The sequence below is a fragment of the Myxocyprinus asiaticus genome, chromosome 8 (genome assembly GCF_019703515.2).
Source record: "Myxocyprinus asiaticus isolate MX2 ecotype Aquarium Trade chromosome 8, UBuf_Myxa_2, whole genome shotgun sequence".
NCBI classification, from domain to species: domain Eukaryota; kingdom Metazoa; phylum Chordata; class Actinopteri; order Cypriniformes; family Catostomidae; genus Myxocyprinus; species Myxocyprinus asiaticus.
The window spans coordinates 48,374,846-48,395,416 of NC_059351.1; the positions used below are offsets into that span (position 1 = coordinate 48,374,846).

The following is a 20,571-nucleotide window of genomic DNA, read 5'->3' on the forward strand; positions in this document are numbered from 1 at the left end:
ACTGTGGACTTCTGAGATGATCTGGGTTCATTCCGAGTGTTTACATACAAGCCAAAAATATGGTAAACCACTTTGAGACCCTAGAAATGAATAAAAGTGGCACCTGAGGCTGACATGTCTGTTTTTGTGCCATTTTGCACCAAATTTTGTACCATTTTGTTTTCCCACCAAAATTACAGTATGTCATTTCCTAGTGGATGATGACACAGTATGGAAAATAATGCTGATGCCATAAAACAATCTTATTCCCAAGATGAAATGTCTTGTTTGAAACATTTCTATTAGAGAAACAAAAAATAAAGAAAATGTCTTGGAATATGTCTTAATCAACTAAAGTTTTTCACTCCATAAGTCACACTGTAACGTTTTTGACAAAACCAGAGTGTGAAATTATTTAAAACTTCACCCTATCTTCATTTAATTATGGTATTGTGATAAAAGAAAACTAACTTGTATGGTTTCCATCTGTAAAAATGAACGTGAGTCAATATTTAAAGACAGACCTATTTGACGAGGACATTAAATGTATTAAATGTAAAAAAACAACTTTCACTATCACCAGTTTTACTGAATCCTTCCTTGTTCATATTACTCAACAAATGCATGTAACAACATGGACTTAATTTAACTGGTTTGTTTTAATGAACAGAATAGTGAAAAGAACTGAAAGAATAAATGGGAACTTATGTAAATTCAATGCTTATTATTAAGTAAGACAAACATATACAGTAACAATATAACAGACCATATTTTCAAGTAAAGGCTACACACAATTCTTGGTGGCTTTAACTAGAAATTCTCAAGTAAAGTTTACTTTGTTTCAATTTACACACTTTGTTTGTACATTTTACTCAAACAATGTAGCACTGAATTAAGCCATGCTTTTTAAAGTGTACTAGCATTTTAAAGGGGTCATGACATGAGGAATAAAATGTTGCTTGATCTTTTAAAATATAAGAGGTCATTGTATTATAAAAACATACTGAAAGGGTCAGAACTCAAATCTTCCTCCTCACTGCAAAGAGAGCATTTGTTGAAACTAAACTGTAAAAACGCCCTTTGTCTACTTCCTCCTTTGTGATGTCACACTGTGATAGACATTTGCATCTGAGGGCCTCCACAACACACATCAACGCCTACTTTACCTTATTACTTCCGTGGCCCCGCCCAGTAAGCAGCACCAAAACCGAGCGTTTCTGACAGAGGGTCAAAATGAGGGTGAGAAATTATCATGTTTCACAAATTTGTGACTGTTTTTGGTGCAAAAAAAAAAAAAAAACTTTACTCATAAATGAGTAAGGAACATATTAAAATAATAATAAAAAAAATAATTCCACAGGGAGGCTTAATGAATGCTATGTAGTCTATTAGACTGCTTCGTCTTGCTTTAATGGCGATAGACACAACATTCATCATGATGACATTAACATTTCACAGAAGTGCATTTACCTGTGAAATTTACTCAAATTAGCAAATAAATATCACAAGGTTTATACTTTAGGATTGATACATTATTACGCATTGTAAATAATAAAATCATAAATACTATTCACTTTATAGAGCATTCATTTTTACATGTTTGAACTGACTACAAATGTAGAATTAACTTAATATTGTTCACTCTTAAACTAACTTATTCAATCTTATCAGCTATATTTACTTCACCACAAAATATTATTTTTATTGTATAATACATAAAACTAACAAATCCAAATGGTTTGCATTTACTCAGAGCTTTTGTCCAATTCACTTGAATTTCTTTAGGTTATACAACTGAACCGTGGCTCGTCGGAACTTATCGGAGGGATGTTTTTATTCAATCAGTCAGATAAGCTTTGCAGCATCAATCCTTCACACTGACGTCACCCCCAAATTGTACAGCTCTGTTCATCGCCACCCCATTTAGCGCCCTGTAATCAGCAATGACGGAACGATTACTTGATGTCGCGCTATTTTTGTCTCCCAAAGCTCATTAGCTCACTACATACACTGTCGAATTGTGACGGATAGTAAAAACAGTGGACGCACGCGACGCATACAAGGGCAGCAGCGAAGCGGGTTACCAGAAACGTCGCTCTGCATCTGAACGCGTCCCAAAACCCTTAGTTCTACGTTCTGGGGGGAAAAGCCTCGACTGGACACTTCGAAGGACAAACTGCTCGAATATGTTGACCCTGTTGTCGGCTATGTACTTGGTGGTGCGCGCGGCATCGGCGCAGGTAAGACGCCTCTCCTTGACAACGGAAGCGTACGATGCACCATGAATGACTGACCGTGCATACGGTTTTGAAACAATCGGTTGCACCAAAATACTAGCCTGCTGCATCTACGTATTTTGTCTTACCGTAAATGCAAGTGAATTCGTCATATATCTGGTTGATTGATTTGACTGTAGCATGTTGGTTTGCCATGCATTAGTCTAATTTATAATGCACGAAGTGAAATCGTAGTGCGGTGGAGGGCAGCGAACTCTGATGAATAATTTACTATGCTTCAAGTCCAGCACCATGGATAGTACCCGTTCCGTTGGAGCTGCTCCACCCTTTCCAAGGCATGTTATGTAATGTTAACTTGGCTAAGGTGCGAACTTGCTCTGGAACAAGGTTTCATAACCCTGGAATACTTCACCCAAAAGCTACCAAGCTCCAAAAAGAACAAAAGAGCTCCATAAAAGTAGTCCATATGACTGGTGCAGTATGCTCCAAGCAAAGTCCCCTCTAAGGCAAGTCAGTCCACTCAGCAGGCATCTTTGGAACGCTCCCTCAAGCAGCTATTTTCAATGGATACACGTGGCATAAAAGTACAGCTTTTATCTGCCTGAATGGGGAAAGATGAACATTTTTCAAAATGGTTGGTCAAGAAAGATTACGATCAAAGAACATATTTCAAATTAGCAGTTAAATCTGACAACGATGGCATCATAAAGCATTCTTCTTTAGCTCAGATCATGCCTATATATTTTAATTCCCATCCAAAATCAAATAAGGTCTATACAAAGACTTCAAATCTCAGTGATGACAACATTTCAATTTCAAATTTTTGGGTGAATCATTCCTTTAAGAGTGCTAACCCTCTTTCAAACTTATAAAAAAAAAAAAGAAAAAAAAAAGATCTTAACCTAGGGTTAGGCATTGTGTGAAAAGATTATGAAACAGCTCCTCTAGACACACTCACACTCCAGACTGATCTCACAGTGAAATCGGAAACAGTAGGTTGACTTTTCTTTAGCTGAAATTGGTCTGTGCTTACAGAAATGCGAAACACTGCCCCCAGTGGAGAAATTCAGAAAGTGTTTTTGGACATATGTGAACATCTGAGCTTCATTTTACAGGTGTAATGTCCACAGAGGGGCGCCAAAAGCGAGTTGTAACACAAGTTGTTTTCAGCTGTACAGGCTGCAATACAGTGAAGAGGAATGCTGATTTTATAAACTGTAACCCCCAACCCAAACCCAAAATCTAAACCAAACCATCTGTGAAGTAAAAATTTAACAGAGTGAAAAGTACAACGTTTGAATCGTGCTTGTCACCGATTATGTGAACTTGATAACTTTAAGATAAGATACTGCTGGTCGGTGAGTCGACATAATGTGGCAGTTTAGGGTATTGGAACTCCTGGAAACAACATGCCTGCTTGTTGTGTTTTCAGACTGGTTTTGTTCATATTTAAAGCGTGTAATTTCTGCGCCACTAGCACCACCAAACGTAAATGCAAAAATAAACATTGGTTTCAAAGAGCTTTTTCAAACTTTTTCAAACTTAAGTCATTGGTTGAGTCAATGTCCTGCCGCTTTGTTGTGCACGACTGTTTGCGGCGCACACCGCGCAAGATAAAAATATTTTATCTTTCCGCGGCTGCCGCTTGTCACTGACCAATCAGAGCTCAATTTATTCACAACCAATCAAATGACATGTAGCTTTTATGTTGTCAAAAACTACATGGAAACGAATATACCCTCTGTTGCTGAATTTCCTCCTGACAAATAACATTTCTTTTAGCGTTTATAGAGACATAAATAGGAAAACAGCCTCATGGAAAGCTGTGAGTGGACAAGTCGTGTACCAGGTGAAAATAGATTATGGAAACATGTATAGCTTATGTTTGGAAAATAGATGAATGTGGACCTTATACTTTAATTTTCTCCTCTGCAACAGGTGTCTGAAACATCAACTTTAGATAAACAGAAAATACAATTGCCCAGGCGGGTTATTGGTAGAGTGTTTTGTGGATTTTTAATGTTCATTTGTAGCCCTCCCATTTTAATTATTGACGTGATGTCATTTATAATATACAAATTTTCCAATAAAAATATGAAGTAACATTCAGTCTGTTTCTTTAGTCATTAAAAAAACTCATCAAATGTGGAGACAGGTGGCAAAACGGCATCAATATTTACAAATACATTGTTTAGCCTTGATACTATAATTTTACATTAATTTAAAAAATAGCTCATTACAATATTTATAATTATAAACATTTTATGAAAAAAATAAGTGGCATTTTATTTAAGTGCAATCACTTACATGAAAACTAATACAATATTTACAGGTATTGCCTCATAGATGTAGTAAATGAGCTGAAGTATTGGGTGATATTATTGCACTTCTACTGGTGCGTTTCACACACTTCTCGTGTGAATGTAAAACACCTGTACAAACGAGAAGCAGCAAAATCGCAAGCAAAGCCTGCCGCTCACCACGTCTCGTGTAAATCTGCCTTTAGACACTTACCTGATGAAAGCTATTTCAAAAAGTGGAGGAGACAAAATTGGCAAAGGCAAAAAGTGGTAGGGTCATGTCCCACCCGTCCCACCTGTCAATGACGCCTATGTCTATAACTTTGTTATAGGTAAAAAATAAAAAAAAATCCTAGATTTTCAATGTCGTCTTACACCCATTTTACACTAGATGCATAGAGGTGCATAAGCAGTGCAGATGCGGTGCGTAGGCAGAGCAGAAGCAGCACGCGCTTGATTGTGCTTTCACATAAGACGCGTTTGCAGTGCGCAACTGAACCTGTGGCTTCTGTATACAAATACAACAATGGATAAGTAGTTCGCAATTATTTTGATTTTAAATGCAAACGTTGTTAAAGTTACTGAAAAGGCTTTTTCAGCATTGTGATTCTCGTTGTTTTGCATGTAGTACGAGTTGTTGACAGAAGAAAGGCTATCGTGCTGTATCTGTTGCTAAGAAGGTAACGGAGAAGGACGCTGAAAAATCTAAATTGTTTAATGTAGCAACAGCCAACAGAAAATTTTGTGTGGTGTAAAAACACACATTCAGAGAAGGACATGAAGGTGGAGGGTGACAGGACTTTGAATGAAGTTTAGAGCAACACAGTACAGTAATAAAATCTTTGATAGACGTATTCACGTTTAAACACAATAAATATAAACAACGTAATATTCCATTTATTACTTCTATATAGATTTATGTATTAAATTGCTCAAGCAAGTGGCAATAAATTTAAACATGGTACTTTTCTTATGTGAAAAGGTAATATCACAATCATTTTAAATTAAAACTTACCATCCACACCAACAGCCGAGGAAACTGCCTCCCATGCCTTTCCTTTTGCACTCAAATCTTTGAACAAGAAATCCTGCGGGTCATAAAGAACTGTGTTTTTTTCCACCTCCACAATGAGACGAGTGTCATCCATTATGTCGCCTTGTTTTTCCAAATGTGAGGTAAGGCGTAGTTCTCCGACCACCAGCCTGTCACGTGATTGCCGCTTTCTGCTGAGATGCGATTGTCCCCCTCCCCCACACACCATATAACATGCTATATAGTGTGTTTCACATGAAAAAAATCTTTAGATATACTTCTGATCGCATTTGTCATTTTTGCAACTCCTGGTAATAGTGTGTTTTGGTTTTCTTTGCTTTACCCAGTGCTGAAAGTCATATGGTGACTGTGAAACAGTAGACTTTAGTTATATGCATTTATGGTGAAATTGTTACATTTTCGTGTCATCCATGTTCATTTTGACCACGAACAATGCACTATCACTTTAATTCAGCGTGCGCAGCACAGCAAAAATAGACTTGGTGCGGAAACGATCGCTGCACTGCTTCTTCTGCACCGCTCCTGCAACGCATTGCCGTGCTGCACCCGTGTGCGGTTTGAATGCTCTAACCTGTTAACATAGGCACTGAAAAAAATATGTACTGCATACATATCGTGTGACACAGCCGTTACACTTTTGAACTCCACATGCGCATAAAAAGACAATGCAGACCTTTTAATTTTTTAGTTTTCTGTCATTTTTAGTAACAAAATAATGCATCCAGAGAGTTTTTCCATGAGCTATAACAGGCCACAAGATTCTGTGGCAGGCTCTCTCTGTTCTAGCTGCACTTATGCTGTCCTTGTGTTGGTTTATATGTATTTTTTATTATTATTATTTTTGTTTTTTTTAGTTTAGTTTAGTAATTTTTTCCCCCTTCACCTTCTTGTATTTATGACTCAGTGATAGTATTCATACATTGTTGGATCTGTGTAATTTTGTACATCTTATTGAACATTTATGAACCCTTCTGTTTTTCAATAAAATAAAAAAAATCCACAGTTTTAGCACAATGTGTGAACTTTTCAGATGACCCCTTACCCACCATATGAAAAATTTCCATCTTATATCAGTGTTAAATTAACAGTCTGGAATGATTTTGCCGTGACTCCATCTGACCAGTTTACGGGACAATTCATGCCCCGTACTGATTCGATACGGGACGCATCATTTCATATTTAAATACAGGACGATCCCGTATTTTACGGGACGGGTGACAACCCAACGAGGTCTAATACATCCTCATGAGAAAAGTGTGGATGCGGAAAATCGTGAGTTTATCGGGAGAAATTGTAAATCGGGAGGACAGCGGGAGGAGGGGTGGAAAAACAGGAGAAACCCGGTAAAATCGGGAGTGTTGGCAGGTATAGGCGGTGGCGGGGGTTAGGACATCTGCTGCCTCCCAGGAAAAAACTGAGGCACCTTTGTACAAACAGGCAAAACAAATCGGTCAGTGATAAGATCTATAATAAATTAATGTTTGTGACTGGCGTTCAGTGTTCATGAACCAATCAGGAAACTAAACCTATCGCCACAACGGCAGAATTTCTAAACTCGACCTTTATACAGGGTTATTTGCCCATATATGGCAGTGGAGTGGGCGTGTCGAAAGCGCTGACGTCAGAGGGGACGATCATGGGGAGTGTGTTCCATTCTGAGAGCTGGTTGGTGGAGGGGAGCAGCAGTCACTGAGACGTCAACTACATATCCCAGTGTACGTCCTGTTTTTATACCTCTGCAAACCGTATGACATTTCCATTCAAGAACAGAGGTGACCTCTCCGTTCAGTCTGAGTGGTAGAGCAGCACATCTCTGGCGCACATCTCAACCTGCACAATCACAACTGAAAGATGGTGAGATATTCGGATCCATATATTTTAGTACTGTGTTATAGTGTAGCATTAATCAAGTTTGCAACGTTTTGTGCATAAGATGGTGGGCACACTTTTCGGATGAATTTTAGAATCTGAAATCTGCGGTCGAGAGCCACGTAACGATTCACATCGAATAATATCGAAGACGTTTTGTGAACGAGTGGATATGGGCATTTCCGTTGTTGTTGTTGTGGAGTGGGTGTAACTACGAGGAGGCATCATTGTTTGCAGTATTTTATTTTGTTGCAAAAGTTGTAGAATTTGTATTAGGAGATTAATGGAAGCTGAAATTCGAATGCCGAAGTAAGATTCCAAATTGCCGTAATCGTCGCTACAATGTGTCGCGTGACTCACGTCGCTCGGGGCATCAGTTGCATCACTTTTTCATTCAATCGTGGATCTACCCAACGAACAATGTTTGCCTCTCAGAACGTTCAGGCAATGTTGGCTTTTGGTTATAAACTAAAAGAACGTTGCTTGAACGTTTGGAGTTGGTTCCCAAAACAATAACCAAATGGAAATCATACACTTACACAAAAAAAAAAAAATATATATATATATATATATATATATATATATATATATATATATATATATATATATATATATATATATATATATATATATATATATATATATATATATGCATCCTCTGACGTTTACGACAAACGCACATTTCAGATGGGCCTTGATTCGCGATGACGTCATACTTGATTGATTTTGTGTCTCATTGCAGGCTGAACCGATCCGTGTGTTGGTGACTGGCGCAGCCGGACAGATCGCGTATTCCCTGCTGTACAGCATTGCCAAGGGAGATGTATTCGGCAAGGACCAGGTAAGACTGCGACAGGATGTGTTATTGCGTAACGGGACACTAGAGGAAAAAAACCGAACGAGGGTTTTGAAGCATGCTTTTGTGTTATATAACAATATGTGATTCAAATATGTGATTCTCTTGGTCCCTCTGTTAGGCATGTATTAGTGTTTATGTTCTCAATAGCAGTCTCGCATATAAGTCTTTCTATTTCTGCAGTATAGTATACTGTGCGCAGTATGCACAGAATACTTGGATGACATACTACACTTGTCAAAATATCCAGTATACACCAAAGCATACTGGAATACTAAATGCCACAATGCAATGCACTCAACTTGACCTCAAATTTATTTTTAACAGTTTAACATCTTGTTTTGACTCATTTTTTGATCAGACTGCCAAAAGTTAAGACATTTTTAGACAAAACTGAATTAACATATTTATTTTTTAGACATGTAACAGTGAGATCATGTGACAACAGTGTAGCATTCTATTTTGGCAATGTTACTCGTTGCATATGCGACTCATGTTTCTAATACTATTTAAAAAAAATAGTTTGTTTAGAAAGTAAAGTGTGTTCACAGAATTAAATTTGTAGATTCTACTCGGAGCAATTCACATCCTCAGATCTTGTAAGTTATTTGTTTCTATGGCAACACTTACAACGGCAAAACGGCTTTGTTGTTGATAACAGCAAAATGTTTATCACTACATTAATTCACCTCTATATGTTCTCACAAAATGTTTTTTTTTCTTTCTTTTTAATTATCCAGGCATCAATGGCATAATTTAATGGCATATCTAACAGACAAATGTGTAATTACGGTAATTCTGACATGATGTGAACGCACCATATATACCGTGCAGTAAGCAGTGAACAAGTTTTCCTTTCGGAACATACCCTTATGGACCTTAGGACTGATACTGCAAATTTTGCCAGATGATGTAGTTCATGGCGATGTCATGGTGGTAATTTTTAAGTCCATATTTAAATTAATTATTTGATAAGATTACCAAACATCAAGCTACTTGCACGCAAAATGTTATTAAAATGCAAAATAACATTACAAAGTATAAATTTACTACAATATTTATAAAGACAGGCAGAAAGAATGATAGATAGATAGATAGATAGATAGAAGAGAGAAAAATGCAAGAAAGAGAGTTTAACTTAATGCAGATTAAAGGCCTTGTGTTTGTTTACATTTGAATTTTTGACATTTGGAGTTTGAGTAGTCTTCTGTTTAAACATTCTGTCAACGTAACTCTATACAATTTTTTTTTCTTGGGTTTGATAGTTTGGTGTACGAAAACTGTAATTCCGATCAGTCAGAAAAGACATAGCAACTCGAGTCAGAACAGTCTGAAGGTCTGTGCCAAATTTGGCGGATGTTGCTTGAAAGCTCTAAGAGTTACAAATTAATAATTTTTATCTAGGTTTAGGGATTTGGGGAAAAACCCTAAATAATGTCTGTAGAATAACAGTATGTTGACTTTGTCAAGCCAGCATAATAAAATAACCGTAAGCCACTTGTGGTTATATGACAACAGTCCAGCATACTACTGAAATGTTGCATAGTGCCTACTGTTTCACTTAATTAAAAAAAATAAAAATAAATGGCAGATAGGATATAGTGTTACTGCGCAGTGTCCAGCAAGTAGTAATCAAGTATCCAACTCTTAGCATAGCCTGTTTTGTGGCTGATGCCATGTAACGTATCATGTTTCTTTTTGTTCAGCCTATCATCCTGGTTCTGTTGGATATCACTCCTATGCTGCCCGTGCTGGATGGCGTCGTCATGGAACTGCAGGATTGTGCTCTTCCACTCCTGAGGGGTGAGGGTTACGACTCCTGTGCCTGACCCAGATCTGTTTCCCTCTTTTCCATACAATAACAATTTAAAGTCTCAAAGCTCTTTACAACTTAAAGTAGTTTATGTAGCTCAAACACTGTACTCCAAGTCATCTGGAGTCGTACGATAGCTTTGTGTGAGGAACAGACCAAAATTGAGGTTGTTTTTCACTTGGAATCTTCCACTTTGCTGCTAGTGAGTAATGACTAACATTTATTTTCTTCATATCCAGAAGACTTGGAATATTTAGACTTGTATGGACTACTTTTATGGTGTTTTTTTGTCCTTTTTTTGGAGCTTTACAGAAGTAGTCACTATGAACTGGGTTGTATGGGAAAGAGCTGTGTTAAGAAAAGTCTTCAAAATATCTCCTTTTGTGTTCCACGAAAATAACAAATAAGAGCATGTGGGTTTGGAACGACACAAGGGTAGTACGTATATAATGGCAGAATCTTCATTTTTGGGTGAACTATTCCCAGAATTAAGCAAATGAAAAATATAGATGAAATCATTGCTTCAGGGATGCAGTGTGTGACTGAATGAAAGAAGGAAGTGATCCTTGATTTAATCAGTTTTGCACTTATTACACTTTGATATCAAAATCAGGTTAGGGTAGATATGCCTGGATCAGTTGTCATTAGACTCCAGTGAAAGCCGGTTTGACTGGCTCCTCTATCTCTGCAATTTGGTTTATTTACAGTATAGTCAAGCTTGCTCTCTCCACATCTTGAATGTATTAAAATGCACAAGAGCAAGCATGACTCAACAGAATAGCTCTGCAGGAGCAGCACAGAACGATTGTTTGGTACACTGTTTTTGATGAGTGGGGAGGTGTAACCAGCCTCAAGTCATCTTATTGGCCCAAACTAAAGGATGCCATTCATAGTCAGAAACGTGAAGGTGATACAACAATGGGGGGGCGGAGGGGAGGAGTCCAAAGGACAGGTTGTATCACAAAAGTTGAGCTATGGTTGAAGGTCCACTCTGATAAATAGATTTTCTCTAACTGTCATTCTGACGATTATCAACGAAACAAGCAACTTCAGGAAATATTGACAGCCTGATAAATGATTTATGATGATGAGACGAAAGCGTTAGGACATCAGCACATCCTCCAGAGAAATTGTACTCTAGGTACAAACATGATAAAGTCAGTGTTGATGCAAAAATGTTTGCGTGTGCAGTTTAGTTGATTGGACCATGATAGGAGCAAATTATGCCACTCATCCAGTCACCTGCTGTCCTCACTTGCTCAAACAAAATTATACTTGGGCTCAAAAGTACTGTTTCCTTTGACCCTAGAACAATTTAATTCTGTATTGATTGGCGCTAGGGCTCAAATTTGAATATTCGTCGAATTTAGGATAAAAGCGCACATTCAAATGCTAAAACTATGCACTTGAATTTTGGATGTGTGCCAAGCACTAATGATAACTTCAGACCGATCACTTTCTTGCGCTAAAAAAAGGCTCGAGACGTGTTCTTTTTAACTTGACACGGCATCTGAAAAACAGCGCTCCTGCACGAGATGCTGTAAAACTGTAAAATGCAATGAAATGGTCAAAAATGTCTGTCTGTTGCATGTTTACATAGGAAAAACAACTGGAAAACGGTGTTGATGGACGCAAAAGCGTTCAGTTTGAAACACCCCTTAGTTGGAGGTCTTTGGCTGTTGCGTCTTGCTCTCTTATCAGTGTTCCTCAGATTAAGCAATGGGGTTTAAAACGCTTTTTCAGGAAAGGAGTTTGGAAATGTACGTCATTAGATCCTCGTGTTCTGTTCCATTCTGTTGTGCTCCGTCGGATTGAACATAGTCTGAGCCGCTTTACCTCCGAGTTTAGTCAAATTTGATCTTTTACTTAATGTTTTAGAATGTGAACTGGCTAAATCTTTTTATTTTTTTAATTGTATTTTATGCACTTTTGTTTAAAATGGAGTGCAGTTTTTTAACAGATAGGAATGTTCTTTGCAATAATATAACACTGCTGTTTGGCTTATATGTATTTATTGCACCCTCTTGTGGACCAAGGAAACAACGTCTATTTAAAGGGATAGTCCACTCAAAAATGAACATTCTCTCATCATTTACTCACCCTCATGTCATCCCAGATGTGTTTGACTTTCTTTCTGCTGTAGAACACAAACCATTTTCAGAGGAATACTTCCGCTCTGTAGGTCCATTCCAAAAGTACACATAATCCCTATTTGGATGGAAATTATTTTAAATGGGGATGTGAGGTAATTCCAGCATTTACAGGGGGTAGTCAGTGATTTCATTGCCATCCGAATCCAAAATGTCAGTGCTTTTCTCCCACCTCCCGTGAGAAAATTCCCGGCCAAATTACCTTCTGTTTTTTCACAAACACCAAGGTCGTGTGGTAATTTAATAACTGTCCGAATCTACATCTCTGAGTTTATAATCCAAAAGCCGTTTTGGAAATCCTTTCTGACCACTGCTAAGTGCCGTATGTTTGCGCTGTGCGTGGTAACAGCTCTGGCTTTAATAGATTGTTGTGAAAGTTGCAGGATTGTGTAACAGAAATTTATTTAAATAATTCACAATAATAAAATTACGTCGCCGCTCCACCACAGTGAGTGGGAACTCTTAAGTAGAAGGGAAAGGAAAACGAGAGCCAGATCACGTAAACTTTTTAAATGGTCCATTATTATGTCAGCAATGTAATACAATTGTAATATCACATTTTAATGTAGAAATGTTTACTAAATACATTTATACATAGGGCTTGCAAGACTACTCGTTTATACGGGTCGAGTAGTCCCAGAAAAGTTCCACCTCGACCTTTTAAACACTGACAGATAATTCCAAATGATGTCTGTCATGTTGATAGATAAAACATAAGAAAACCATTTTTACCATAGCTCCTCAAATATCATTTTAACCATCTTTACTGTCCATGATATGTGGGCTTCTCTATCTCTTTGCACGCGCTTAGAAGAGAACGCGCAAGTGGCACAACGGAGGTGATGCGGGTGACGAAACATGCGTACCTCTATTGACTGATTTATTTGGCTGCGTTGATAAACAGTCTTGTCCCTGCAGTTTCTTGATTCATATAATTGCTCTTCGCAAGAATTTTGCCTTGCTCCGTACATGAAAATGTACACCGTAAATATCCGCAGCGCTTTGCAGAGCGGTTCCCTCATGCTTTAAAATGTTTATTTTCATTTTAGTGTAATTCCAAACATATTTAAACGCAAATACAGAGGATACAGTTTGTGGATTGTTTCATTTTCCATCATGTGATCGACAAAAAGTCTCGCTCGTCCCCCGCAATTTAATTGTCATCCGAACACTAATTTTATCACAGAGGAGCCATGAAATTTACTTTTACAGATGTCACCCTGAGAAACAATTGCCATCCGAATAGGGCTTAAGGCAGCATAAAAGTTTCATACGACTCCAGTGGTTTAATCCATGTCTTCAGAAGAGAAATGATAGGTGTGGGTGTGAAACAGATCAATATATATTTATTTTACTTATTCATTTTTTTTTTTTTTTTTTATACTGTAAATCTACTTTCAAACAGCCCTCCTATGCGTGTTCACGAGAGTTCTTTGGTTTTTTTGCCAATTCGTATTCTTTGTGAATATCGCCACCTTCTGGGCTGTTGTGCAAATATGATTTATTTATTCATTTTCCTTTGCTTTATCCCTCCCTTTTTTAGGTGTCTGTGTACTCGAAGAATGTGAATTGTTAAAAAAAACAAATAGAACTCTGTTCACTATTGAACATGCATAGGAGGGCTGAGAAAGTGTAGATTTATAGTTTAAAAAAAAAAAAGGACTTAAATATTGATCTGTTTCTCACCCACACCTATCATATCAATTCTGAAGACATGGAGTAAACCACTGGAATCATATGGATTACTTTTATGCTGCCTATATGTGCTTTTTGGAGCTTCAAAGTTCTGGTCATCATTTACTTGCTTTGTATGGACTTACAGAGCTGAGATATTCTTCTAAAAATCTTCATTTGTGTTCAGCAGAGGGTGAGCAAATGATGAGAGAATTTTCATTTTTTGGTGAACTATCCCTTTAACAATCTGGTGACTTTCAAATTAAATTTGAATTTTGGTAATATGGTCAAAAATTTAGTTTCTCAGCCCAGTTTACAGCCCTAATTGGCACATACTGTTAATTATACTGAATAGTGGATTAAAAAGTTATTTTGAAAGTTGTGTGTGTGTGTGTGTGTGTGCTATAAAACTGCTATAAAAATTGCTAATCTTTGGCACTATGTATATGAATAATGAAAAAATCTATAATATAATGTATTAAAACTATGTAATTAAGAGAAGTTAAAATGTATTAAACCTTATTAATTATAGAAAATTGTAAAAAAAAATAAAAAATTAAATTTAAGTGATAATGCTTTGCATAGTATCTCTTTATAGTTCACCCAAAAATGAAATGTTGTTCGGTTCTGCTTTGTATCATCAATGTACCAGGATTGAATGTGCAGTCACGAATGAGATTTCAGAGTTTTAGGGAAGTTTACCATAATTATCATTTCAATATACCAGAAAACATGTATAAAATAGTCTATAAATATCCTTTTCAACTCTCTTTGTCGCTCTGTTCCCCCTTGTTTCTCCCTGTGGCCCTCCACAGAGGTTATTCCCACTGATAAAGTTGAAGTGGGCTTTAAAGATCTTGATGCTGCCATCCTGGTGGGCTCTATGCCCAGAAAAGAGGGCATGGAGAGGAAGGACCTGCTGAAGGCTAACGTTGCCATTTTTAAAACCCAAGGTGAAGCACTGGAAAAGTACGCCAAGAAGACTGTCAAGGTGAAAACTAAATGCAACCGCTAATGCTGCATGAATCCATTTCTGTAGTGCCTGTTGTATAAGGTAATCAAGAGCTCACAGGCTAAACTGGAATCTGTTTGAGGGATTTTTTTCTGTTTAAGAATTTTTTTCCAAAGTGAAACCGATTTTTAACAAATAACATATTGAACGTATATAACATATATTTTTCTTTACATAGGTGCTGGTTGTCGGAAACCCAGCCAACACCAACTGTTTGATTGCCTCCAAATCTGCTCCCTCCATTCCTAAGGAGAACTTCTCCTGCCTGACCCGTCTGGACCATAACAGGGCTCGCTCTCAGGTCTGAAACCCAATGTCTCTTCAGCTTCAGTCATTACTCTTTATCTCCGTTTGTCTGATCTTTGTGCTTTCCTGAGACACAGGTAATGGAGCTTTTCTTTATATTCAATCACAGTGGCTCCCACATTGGGCACAGCGTATTTCGAATATTCACAATATATTTACAATGATTTTGCAAGTAATAAAATTAGGCAACATCTTGAATATTGCAATGATTTTAATGCGCTTTTATTTGGATATTAACCTTCCTACAAGACGCATTGACTGGTAGATTTTTTTTTACTGTATTTTACTTTTTGCTTTAAGCTGTTGGAATGTGTGTGTACATAGCCATATATATATGTGTGTGTGTGTGTGTGTGTTTTTTTATTTTTATATATATATATATATATATATATGCGCTTCCATTTTGGCTTTATTTTTGTTAAATAAATCATGACACGGTGTAATATGTCATGTGTTGTTGTTCATCTGAGGTTGTATTTACCAAATTTTAAGACCTGCTAAGGACCAGATGATTTTTATTATGTACTGATATTTAAAACCATAGAATTCAAGGAGGGTGTACTTTCTTTTTCCCATGACTGTGTATGTGTATGTGTATGTATGTATGTATGTATGTATGTGTGTGTGTGTATGTATGTATGTGTATATATATATATATATATATATATATATCACACACACATACTCTATATATGGCTATGTATATGTACACACACACATATATAGAGTATCAAATATTGTCAATAGGATGTAAAAATAGAGATTTTTTTTTTGCTGTATTGCCCAACCCAAATGTATAGCCATTTTATGTTTTTGATAGTTTATATTGTAGTGAATTGATGTTGGTGAGCTACGAAAGAAAACGTATAATTTTAATCGGTTTTATTTGACAGACTGTTAGTTCTTCTTCCAGGTAGCTTTGTCATGATAAATGCCCATTTCTGAGAAGAGGCTCTAAGCTCATTGTCAGTTTTCCTCCGTGCCTGCAGGTGGCGATGCGTGTTGGGGTGTCCTCTGACAGTGTGAAGAATGTGATTATCTGGGGCAATCACTCTTCCACTCAGTACCCAGATGTCCACCACGCTACAGTGAACCATCACGGAAAGGAGATGGCAGCTTTTGATGCGGTGAATGATGAAAGCTGGCTGAAGGGTGACTTTATCTCCGTAAGTCAAAGATCTTCGCTACCACTTATGTTTCTTTTTGTAAAATGTTCCGTATTAGGTTTTCTTGGCGAAAATATTCTACATTCCTGTTTCTAGTGTTGATCTTTTGAACAAAGGGTTTTAAAACAAAAAGATTTATTGGCCTACTAACTGTCTTGTTGAAATCTTTCTCTCCAGTCAGAATGGAGAGGTGACCGACAAACCAACTCCCTCTAACTTTCTTTCTGATTCCATTTCGCTTGATGTTCTCCGAAATATCAACAGAAATATCCCTCGAACATTAACTATTGTGAGCGTTTGAAATGGGATGCGATTCATGGGGTAACTGTACCCTGTGATTTTGTGCGATTGTTTGTTTGTCCATTCACGGATTGCTATAAAAAGTAAAATGTTCAGCTTATGCACAAAAAGGATCTGCATAAAAAAAACTGACCGTTCCACCTCCGCTTTCTTAAATACAATTTATAAATAGATAATCACCCAAAACTGAAAATTCTCTCATCATTTACTCACCCTCATTCCATCCCCAATTGTAACTTCCTTTTCACTGTACATATTGCCATTGCAATCTCTAGGGCACAATCATTATTTCAAGCTCGATTACATTTCCTAGTGCTTGACGCATGCACAGAGCGCTAGATGGCTCCATAGGAAGTGTAATCGAGCTTTAAATCATGATCACCAAGAAGACTGATGTCAAAATGTACTGTGAAAAGGAAGTTACATTTTGGACTGTTCTCACCCGAAACAAACTGGATTGCTTCAGAAGACATGGATTAAACCACTGGAGTCGTATGGATTACTGTTATGCTGCCTTTATGTGCTTTTTGGAGCTTCAAATTTCTGGTCACCATTCACTTGCATTGTATGGACCTACAGAACTGAGATATTCTTCTAAAAATCTTCATTTGTGTTCTGCAGAAGAAAGAAAATCATACACATTTGGGATGGCTTGAGGATGAGTAAATGATGAGAGAATTTTCATTTTTGAGGGAACTATCACTTTAAATGTAGGAGAATGTCAGAAAAACACGGTGACGATTTACGATCGCTGTTTGTAATATGTCGCTTTGTGTTCGTCAAGGACAACATTCAGATCAGATCAAAGCACAGCGCCTTGTCAGTTCTCCAGTGTGAGATGAAGCTCATTGGTAATTTGACGAGACCACAAGAGCCCGTCCCATCGACTGAAAGTTGTTGTTTTTTTTAAACACATCGGAAGTGCTTTTCCAGTTGTTAAAGCCATTAACTGAGCAGGGAGAAAAAAATGGCTGTATGTATTGTGCTGATGACTAAATTTATGGCACGAAAAGTTTGGATTTTATCGCTTTCATTTCCTGTTCAGTGAGTCTTTTCATTGATCTATCATGGTTCATTCTTTATCAGACGGTGCAGCAGAGAGGTGCAGCTGTCATCAAGGCCAGGAAGCTCTCCAGTGCAATGTCAGCTGCCAAAGCCATCTGTGACCACATGAGGGACATCTGGTTTGGCACTCCTGATGTGAGTATGGACATCCACGAGCATTTTACACATCCAATGAGTGTCTGGACTTTCAGCTTCTGGTTGAGTTCAGAAACAGTTTTGCAATAGAATACTCATTTTCAGTGTAGAAACGAATGGCTAAAATGCAATTTTGGTCATAATTGTCTGTGAGAACAGCCTGGTACTGTTTGTCGCTAGAATACAGTTTGAACACAAGGGTCAAATGTCAACATCTTGGAGTCAGCAGACTATTGAGTGCTAAATAAATCTCTCTCTGTCTCTGATCAGGGCGAGTGGGTGTCTATGGGCGTCTTTTCATCTGGTAATTCCTATGGAGTTCCTGATGACCTCATGTATTCCTTTCCTGTTGAGATCAAGGTTTGTTTGCATCACTGACATGTTAAATTTGTCATTTCTTGGGTGGAACGATTAATCGAAATAAAATCGAAATCGCTATATGACGTAGTTCAATTTTCAAACCGCAAAGACTGCGATTAATAAATAGATAAATAGTCTGCAGGCGCTGCTGCTATTTCTTTTGGCAGTAGAGCATGTTTGCACATTAATTATTTTGGTCAAAAGGAAACACTTACTAGGTTTTATCTTAAAGGTGCACGCAGTATTTTTCCCCCCCATTAAAAAAAGTTTTTATCCTAAAGAATTGAATTGTAATCATACGTGTAAAATCATGATCACTCACATGAGATGAGCTCTTTTATTCTACATGGGGCAGGGGTGCCCTCATGGGGGCTGCCATTTTGCCACCAGCTGAATACTATTCGCTTAATCTCAGTAACCGTCTTGTTGTTGGACACTTTCACTGCTGGATTACAGTAAATTAATCATGGTTGATTGTGAATAGTGAATTTCTACAATGGCATCTGTAACTGATAACTATTGATATTGAATGATGCTGCATCCACACCACTAGGTGTCACTGTAAGTCCAAGATGACACGAGCAAAAAGTTATTGAGTGCACCTTTATATGTCAATAATCATGTCACAGTTCAAATCAGTCGCTTTTTTTTTTTTTTTTTTCAAAATAATTTCCATCTGATTTTTTTGTCCAAGTCATTCAGGCCTACTAAATTCCTAAACCAACAACTGACCCCATAAAAGTGAGTTTATGTATTGACATTATACATTTGTATTTTATTTCTTGCAAAAATAACTATTTGTTTCATAATGTTACCATGATATAAAATTTCTAAGGCTTTTTATTTAACACTTTTTGTTCAGTGCGATTTAATTATATATACATACACACAAACACATACAATTATTTAAATATAATATTTTTATATATAATATAAATTCTAATAATTAAAATATCAGAATATTTTATATATATATAAAATATTCTGAGATATTCTTCTCACCACAATTGTACAGAGTGGTTATCTGAGTTACCGTAGACTTTGTCAGTTCAAACCAGTCTGGTCGTTCTCTGTTGACCTCTCTCATCAACAAGGCTGCTGCCACATGATTGGCTGATTAGATAATCGCATGGATGATTCTGCGGATGGAAACGCCTTGTTGATGAGAGAGGTCAACAGAGAATGGCCAGACTGGTTTGAACTGACAGAGTCTACGGTAACTCAGATAACCGCTCTGTACAATTGTGGTGAGAAGAATATAATATCAGAATGCTATTCTGAGATGCAGGTTGGTGCTGTTTTGGCAGCACGAGGGGGACCTACACAATATTAGGCAGGTGGTTTTAATGTTGTGACGTGTGTGTGTGTGTGTGTGTGTGTGTGTGTGTGTGTGTGTGTGTATATGTATGTATGTATGTATGTATATATATATATATATATATATACACACACAGTATATTATATTTAAATGTAATTATTTAATTATACTTTCTGTATATCTTTCTCTGCAAATATTGATAGATGTGATTAATTGCATTTAATTCAATTAATTAATCAGCATATCATGTACAACATTTAAACGATTGACAGCCTTAAATATGACTTGTACCGTATACGATTTTGGTCATACTTCTCACCTCTAATGCAGCATATTAAATGTGATTAAATGTGTTCCCAGGTGAAATCACAGCATTGGGTCTAAAAGTTAAATTTTCTTTGGCAATACTCAGCATTTCTGTGTCTGTGTGAACCCAATAGAATAAGACCTGGAAGGTGGTTGACGGACTCCCCATCAACGGTTTCTCCCGTGGCAAGATGGACGCCACCGCCGCTGAGCTGGTAGAGGAGAGAGATACGGCGCTTACCTTCCTCGGGGCATAACTCGATGTATCCACGACAACACGGCAGCCTTTAGACTCTTCCAAGTCCAGAAATCCCTGACTGTAAAGTCCTGTAGATTCCACAGCTGACCATTTGTGTGTGTGGATGTCCGTCTTATAATATACATGTGGGAATGTGCGTGCGTGTGTGTTCCACTTTACAAGTTAACAATGAAACAAGAAACGTCTGCAATGTAACTTTTCCTCTGTTTTGAGTGCCTGGGGCAACACCTGAAAGAGAAAATGTCCATTGATTTCAAATTACGCACGTAGTTGTCCTGACCAAAATAACAATAATTTGTCATCCATAAATAAAGACCACATGAAAATGAATCTCTGTTGTGCACTTGGATTATGCATCATTCTCACACAAAACCATGATGTTAATAAGTGGATATTTGGATTCAGGAATAAA

At 37.3% G+C, this 20,571-nt stretch overlaps 1 protein-coding gene across 1 annotated transcript; it reads left to right on the plus strand.

Moving 5' to 3' along the window:
- Positions 1-2,012: 2,012 nt before the first annotated feature.
- LOC127445258 (malate dehydrogenase, cytoplasmic-like) lies at positions 2,013-20,489 on the plus strand. The gene is made up of 9 exons (XM_051705182.1): positions 2,013-2,219; positions 8,182-8,280; positions 10,002-10,098; positions 14,748-14,923; positions 15,123-15,245; positions 16,240-16,416; positions 17,803-17,916; positions 18,187-18,276; positions 20,035-20,489. The coding sequence occupies exons 1-9, from the start codon at positions 2,166-2,168 to the stop codon at positions 20,155-20,157; spliced, it is 1,053 nt and encodes a 350-aa protein (XP_051561142.1). The 5' UTR covers positions 2,013-2,165; the 3' UTR covers positions 20,158-20,489.
- Positions 20,490-20,571: the final 82 nt, after the last annotated feature.

Coding starts and splice junctions, on each gene's coding strand:
- LOC127445258 (XM_051705182.1), top strand. CDS start 2,166: ATGTTGACCCTGTTGTCGGCTATGTACTTGGTGGTGCGCGCGGCATCG. Junction 2,220..8,181: donor TGCGCGCGGCATCGGCGCAG/GTAAGACGCCTC, acceptor GTCTCATTGCAG/GCTGAACCGATCCGTGTGTT. Junction 17,917..18,186: donor TCTGGTTTGGCACTCCTGAT/GTGAGTATGGAC, acceptor GTCTCTGATCAG/GGCGAGTGGGTGTCTATGGG.